A 7,547-nucleotide genomic window follows, 5' to 3' on the forward strand; every position below is an offset into this window, starting at 1 on the left:
ATTCAGAAAATTAAAACTAAACACACTTAATAATGTTCTTAATGACATGTCTTATTGTTTTAGTGGTTGTGCTGTCATGATAATTAGAGAGAGCCAGCATGATTTGAATGTAAAATGGCCTACTTAAGCTTCATTTGATATTGGTTAATATAGGCAGTTTTTTTGTATTGACACTTTTTTAGCTTGACTTTTAAGATTCGTTTGGTTTAGATTTTTTGAATTTTTTGACTTTTGTGAGAGAAAAAGTACAATGATTATGGATTTGATGTGATATTTTATCTTATTAGCTTATTTAACCTATTTTATCATTTTGTGCTTTTTTTAGACCCAAAATGATAGCCAAACCAGGGCTTAATTGTCAAGTCACATGATGATTTGTTCTATATACAAAATTGGTAGAGTCCAACAATTGTCACGACCCAAACCCGGCCCTATGGGTTTAGCACCGTAACCGGCCAGTAATCCGAGATTACCGAAGGCCTGCAGAACAGTAATACAGTAAAATAGAGTACAGGGCCTGGCGGAAGCCAATACAGTAATTAAATAGTGTCCATTGAGCTGTGACAGTCTGTATGCCAAAAAGATTTTTCATACATTTATACATAAACAGTACAGAACAGTATACACAATATCTACAGTCATTCAGACTAGGGACTCGACCCTAGATAACAGTACAGTAACACTCGGTCTGTACAGAACAGTAAAACAGTACAGAAGGGGGAAAAACAAACAAGACACCCCCAACTCGGAACCTCAGAGTGAGGCACAAAGGCTGGCTTGACAAAACTGGAGTTACCCTGACGCTCCTAGCTCCGATCTGGTGCCTGTACACCTACATATATATATGAGCAGTGAGCTAAAGCCCAGTGAATAACATAATGCGTAAAGGGGTTTAGAATGAATGTCCTTACAGTAATGAAAACAGTTCAATTCAACCAGTATTTCAGTTGTTCAGTACAGTAAACAGTCATATGTGGTACATCCATTAGCATAACAGTAACAGTAGGTCTTAAAAGACCGAACAGTAATGATGGCCATCAGTCAGTAAACAGTAGAGGTTCCACGAGGGAACCGACAGAGAATTCTGTCGCAGTAACAGTAACAGTAAACAGTAGGTACTAAGGATGCCACAGTACAGTTCAGAAATAAAGGACATACATTCATTCAGTAAATAATACCAGTTCAGTAAACAGTTCAGTTCAGTATTCAAAAGATAATCAGTTGAACATATCTTTACACAATTGTTACTCACAGAGCTAAGGCTACAGTAGGCTAGAGCGTGTCTCCCCAGTCACCAACCCTACACAGTTCACAGGTTGAACACACTAAGCTACACAGTTGGGAAACATCATAACTTAATCCCTAATTTGCCTTGGTGTGTTCTACAACGATATCCTCATCTAAATGCCTTAAACTAGGCCTAAGAATGCCTAGGATGGGATGAGGATGCAAAAATGCACATTTAAAAGCATTCTCAGGATTTTCAGAAAAACAGAGTCCCGCTCGAGCTCAGGTTTCCCCGCTCGAGCGTACAGGCAAACAAAGGTACACGCTCGAGCGCAAACTTTCCCGCTCGAGCGTACTGTAAAAGTACTGGATGGGTGAAATCCCCGCTCGACGCCCGCTCGAGCTTGAGACATGACTCCGCTCGAGCGCCCAATACTCCGCTCGAGCGGACTGTAAAACAGTGCAAGATGCTGGAAGCTCGATTTTCCCGCTCGAGCGGCACTTCCCCCGCTCGAGCGGACGACTGAAATCTGGAAATCCCAGATTCGATCTCCAGGTCTAAAACCAAGCTCAAAAGCATCAAAACCCATCCTCTTGGGCCCACTTTCTGGAAAACACTTAAAAACACATAGGATATCATGTTTCAAAGCTCAATTTTTAAGAAATCAAAGCCCAAGGGTGTTTAATTCAAACCCAATTTCAAATCATTTTTCAAGAACAATCCTCAAACATGACATGCATGATCTTAAATCCTTTTCAAAGCTTCAATGCTGTTTCAAAAGAGCTCAAACCTTCAAAGATAGGATGAACTCATGGAGTATGACCAAAAGATGGACATGCATGTGAGGTATGATGAACTACAACCTCAAAACTTCAATATATGTACATGCATGCAAAGATTGAGCTTCAATTCAACCACAATGAACCAAAACATGACTTAGTTCTACAATGAAGCATGAATCATGCAAGAATCCACTCAAAACATGAATAAGAAGACAATGGAGCTACCTTTAGTCTTGTATTTCAAGAAGGGAGCTCAAATATGCAATCACTTCAACAATTTCTTCAATTACCAAGCAATTTACAAGCACAATCAACAAGAACAATTCTCTCTCTCTCTAACCCTCCTCTCTAGGTCGGCAAAAGCAAGAAATGAGCTGAGCAAAATGTTTGATTCAAGCATACCAAGGCTCTAACATGTTATAATAAGGGCCCACTAACAATGGCAAAACGGTAATTAAGTCCAACTCTTCAATTAGCTTACTTTAATCTAATTAATCATACCTAATCAGTTTTCAGAAAATTATACCATAAATCACATTAATTATGAGGGTCACGGAACATCAATCGGTTTCTAATTCGGCCGCCGATAAGGCCTTCAATTAGCGGTTTAAACATATAAACATGAACAGATAATCAGACAATCAAACAGATAAAATGCAATTAACTAACATATACTGGATCAGTTCGGTTTCCAATTTCAGTCAGTCAGTTCAGTACTTTTAATCAGTTCAATTATCAGTCAGTTATCAGTTCCGTTTAGCAGTAATCGGTGATTATCGGTAATCAATCAGTCCTTAATCAGTAAACAGTATGAGGGTTGTTACAACAATGCATGTACATAGAGACGGACGCAGGATTCTAATGTCGAGGGGATGAGTGTATATGCAATCAAAAAATTAGTAATGACCCTGTGATATACAATATCAATTTCTATCCAAATATCACAAAAATATATAATTAGATGTTTTCCTTCATCGTATATAATTATAAAATATTATCAAAATACAATTGGATATGTTCTAGTAAATCCATATTAATTTTCAAAAAAAATAACTATTTGCTCTACATATCTACTTAGGCATCTAAAGTTGTGCTCGACGTTCTTTCATAATATAAAAGGAATCTATGATGGAATCTACATCAAAATCTCAAGCAATGTCTTTCTCAACATATGTTAAAAGAAAATCATTCTCCATGCTGCTGCGCAATCTAGTATTTATAATTTTCATGGCTGAAAATGCACGTTCTGTTGTCGCCGTAGAAACTGGTAAAGTTAGAACAAGACGAATTAATTCATTGACAAGAGGATAAATTGTTAACTTCCTTGTTTTTACCAACATTTGGCACAAGTCAGAACTTGTCATCAGCTGTTGAAACTCAGGATGTTTAAGGATCTCGTAATTTTGTAATTGAAATTTCAAATGTATTTTTTTTTACTCTGTAAAGTCATTAGGATAAAATTGATTTTCAAGCTTGCATATATCTTCAATTTGAACGAACTGTAATCATCCCTAGGATCTAAAGCAAAGCTAAGAATAAGCAACTCCATCACATCTTCTCTGAATCTATTGTTCAATTCTTGCAATTGAGAATCACATATAATCGTAAAAATATCAACCCGAAAATGATTCTCAATAGTAATGTGATCTCTTTGGTGACAAGAACAACATCTACCAGATGTGTAACGAGCACTCATATCAGGATTATCTATGTCATATTTTTCACAAAATAGTTGAACATTCTCCAACAAAAGAATCCATCCATCTTTTCTATATTTTTGAGTAAGTTCTTTTGTAGTTGACACTAGATGTATTGCATTCAATATATCATGGGATTTACGTTGCAAAGCTTGGCAAAGATCATCAATAGTCCCCATAATATCTCTCATAAGATGTAAGATAAACACAAACTCAAAAGATGTAATCTTATCATAAACTCTATCTGCATCTACACGTTGAGTAGAGGTGATTCCATCATTGATGACATTACTTAAAATTGAACAAGTTGCACTAAACATATTTATCAAATTGGAAATAGATCCCGAGTGAGAACCCCATCGAGTATCTTCAACTCATTTCAATGTCCCAACTTGATTGTTGCCTTTACCAATTTCAATTTCCTCAATGGCAAGTTTTGCTACAATTTCTTTAACTTGAGCAACTTTTAACTGATCATGCCTTTTATATGAAGAGCCACATAGATTAACTGTGAGAGCCAGATAAGAAAAAAATTGGCCAACGAGTATACCCTCTCTTGCTGTCGCTACCAATGCTAATTGGAGTCAATGAGCAAAGCAATGAACATAATACACAAACTGACAACCATGAAGAAATAAGGCCTGTAACCTAGTCCACTCTCCACGCATATTACTAGCATCATCGTACCCTTGACCACAAATATTTTGTGCACTGAGATTATGACGAGATAGGACAATACATATTTCTTCTTTCAAAGTGCAGACACCTTATTTTTGACCGACCTTAAGACTCAGACGCCATCGATTCAGCGCTCGGTGATAGCGCATGTTGTGCTCGTTTCGAGGTTTCGGAGTTTTGGCTGAGAGCCTTGCCTCCAAGCCTCTGAACTCTTTGTGCTTTGGCTCGGTTTGCGGACCAAGTCTGGTTTTTCTTTCTTGAGGGAGAGAGAGGTCTTGTAGACCACTCTTTGTGGTCGTAGGCCGCTTTTCCCGTTTGGAGACTAGTTTTCGATTTTTGGAGCCTTCGGCCGCGCGCCTTGTCTCGGGACCATTTAACATTCTCCGTTTGGCGTGATTTTTGAACCACACCTTGTTTCCTTGGTCTAGAGGGCCACCGTGGTTTGGAAGATCACTTTTGTGGACGTAAACCACTTTTGGTGCTTGTCAGCTAGTTTTCGAGGCTCCCGGCTGCGCGTTTTGCCTCCCGAACTTTCGTCTTGCATCCGTTTTGGTTTGTGTTTGGTACAAACCTTGTTTTCCTTGTTTGGAAGGTGGTACAAAGGTGGGAGAGCAGTTTCTCTCCCCGCAAACCACTTTTCCTCCTGCTAGCCAATTTTCTGGTCTGACAACTGGTCTCCTTGGTCTTTGGGCCATCTTTTCTAGTCGGCCACCACACCGTTTGCTTGTTTTCATCCTCTGGACTCTCTCCCACCACGGCCGACCAGTTGTTGTTCTAGGAGACCATTTAAAGTGGTCGACCGACCACTTTAAGTAGCTGGCCGACCACTTTAAGTGATCGGATGCTTTTTGGCACCTTTTTTGAGATATTTTCCTCAAACTAGCACAGTTGAAGGGCACCAGAGCCATCCTCCATACACGTGTATAGAGGGATTGGTTTGAACCTTAGCTTCTTGGAGAAGCTTTGCCTTTGGTTCTCTATAAGAGAGAACCACCTCCTCCCTCCTCTAGGTTCAGAAAAATCTCGCTTGAGCTATAGATATAACCTTGTATCTATATCTCTCTTTTGTTCTTGTTTTGTGACTTAAAATTGTAGTTTTGTCTCATTTTTGTACACAAACACACACTCAAACACCTTGCTTGTGTTGCTGAGGCTTCTTGAGGTTGTTTTTGAAGTTCTTGGACTGATTTTGGTTCAAAAAGTGTGCTGGAGTTGCAGTTGTAAAGGTGGTCTTCAAGGGTGAGTCTTTAGCCCTTAAATCCCCCATTCTTAATTAAGCTTTTAGCCTTATTTTCATATTATTTTAAGCTTAGCTCTTAACTGGAAAAAGTTCTATTTTTTCATGCTTAAGAAGTTTATTTAAGGTCACTTTTTCATTGGGGGTGATCCACCCCCTCTTAGGCCTTGTTAGGCCTTGTTTTGAGCCATCCCTTTAGGCTCTTGTTGTAACCTTTGCATGACCTTTCTACCACTGAAATCTAGAGAATTTTTAGTAGTAGAAAGGTAGTTTTGGAGTCCTAAATAGGAGAGGGTCATCCCCTCTCCTTGCGTATTGTTTACTTGCTTCATATGTCTCATATTTCAGCATGTTTGTTAAGCTTATGTTGACCATATCTTAGCTTGTATTTGTGGTTATTTTTCTATGGCATACCACTATTTATACTTGGTTTGGTCATTCCATGCATGCCTTATACACTTGTAGTGTAAATCTTACAAACTAGCTTTGTGTGCCTCATGTTTGAGCATGTCTTTCTAGCTTGTTTTGGGGTCATCTCAGTAGGTTTTTGGTGTTTTTTTACCATGCCTTACATCTGCTTTGGGTTGGTTTGGTTGGATCTTGCATGCCTTATACACTTGTAGTGTAAATTTCATAAACTAGTCTTATATGCTTCATGAAATAGCATGTATTTCTAGTTTACGTTGAGTCCATTTCAGCATGCTTTTGGTGATGTTTTGCCATGTCATACCTCTGTTAGGGTTTTGTTTGGTCACCTCTTGCATGCCTCATGCACTTGTAGTGCAATTCCATCAAATAGCCTAATATGCATCATGCTTTGATATGTCTTTTTAGTATGCTTTTGGCTTAACTTCAATAAGCTTTTGTCCATGTTTTAGCATGCTCTAGCTCTAATTTGTGTTGTCTTGATCATGCATGACTTGCTTTGTATAGTCTTGGTTCAATCTAGCTTGTTAGCTTTGTGTGTTAAGTCCACTAGCATGCTTTACTTGGCCTATTTGAATGATTTGGCATCATTTCATATGTGATTTCAATCCATGTTTCATGCTTATGCACTTGCATTTATCACTCATTCAATGCATTGGAGGGTTGACCCCTTTATGCCTTAACATGAATCATTGAGTATGCCTTCATGCCTTAGCTTGCGAGCCATCATTTCAATGTGTTTTGGGGTTATCTTGCCATGACATAACTCTGATTTTTATTGGTTAAGTCATCCCATACTTGGTCTTAATGGGTGTAGTGTAATCCACCTTATTTGCCTTGCGTTCATCGTGCCTTATGCCCTTCATGTTAACTTGTTTTGGCTTCCTTCCATACATGTTTTAGACTCATTTTAACATGTCCTAAGACTGTTTTGGGTTGCTTTTGCCATATGCCTCATGTTTTGCATAGCTGTAGTGCAAGTGCTCTTGCTTGCTTTATGCTTTAAGCACCATAGCATGCTTCATTTGTGTTATGTACATGATTTAGCATCCTTTAATACTTCATTTCAGACCATGTAGACTTGCCATGTTCTCACTTCATTCACTCTTTAAGCGTCTTAGAGTATTGTGCATTGTTGCCTAGTTTGTGGCCTAGCATGTATGTCATCTTGCCTAGGTCTTTGAGCCTCCATCTTAGCATGTTTAGGTCTTTGTTAAGACCTATTTAAGCTCTGTCCATGTTTGGTTTAGTCATTTGTGCCATATATTGCATGCCCCCTTTGTAGTCCTCTTAGCTAGCTTTGAATGCTTAAGGACCGTTACATGCTTAACTTGTGTTGATTAAATGATTTGGCATCATTTCTTACCTCATTTTAGTGCACTTGGTGTTGCTACACTTCCACTTTTGTTACTCTTTGAGTACTCTCGAGAGTTGTGCTTTTAGGCCTTTTTGATAGGCCATGGCATTATACATGCTTGTATGTGCTTCATGTGCCTTAA

The 7,547-nt window shown here is 38.7% G+C and overlaps 1 protein-coding gene across 1 annotated transcript; it reads right to left on the minus strand.

The window, feature by feature from the left end:
- Positions 1 to 3,158: 3,158 nt before the first annotated feature.
- LOC114279217 (uncharacterized) lies at positions 3,159 to 4,027 on the minus strand. The gene is made up of 2 exons (XM_082900457.1): positions 3,511 to 4,027; positions 3,159 to 3,274 (listed from the first exon to the last, which is right to left on the minus strand). The coding sequence occupies exons 1-2, from the start codon at positions 4,025 to 4,027 to the stop codon at positions 3,159 to 3,161; spliced, it is 633 nt and encodes a 210-aa protein (XP_082756583.1).
- Between the last annotated feature and the right edge of the window lie 3,520 nt (positions 4,028 to 7,547).

Source organism: Camellia sinensis, chromosome 13 (assembly GCF_055761805.1).
Source record: "Camellia sinensis isolate YWXY chromosome 13, ASM5576180v1, whole genome shotgun sequence".
Taxonomy (NCBI): Eukaryota; Viridiplantae; Streptophyta; class Magnoliopsida; order Ericales; family Theaceae; genus Camellia; species Camellia sinensis.

Bases quoted from the DNA above. Each gene is read 5' to 3' on its own strand.
- LOC114279217 (XM_082900457.1), bottom strand. From the start codon at position 4,027: ATGTTTAGTGCAACTTGTTCAATTTTAAGTAATGTCATCAATGATGGA. The intron at 3,275-3,510 runs GTTCGTTCAAAT...TAACTTTACCAG, and splicing joins AGATCCTAGGGATGATTACA to TTTCTACGGCGACAACAGAA.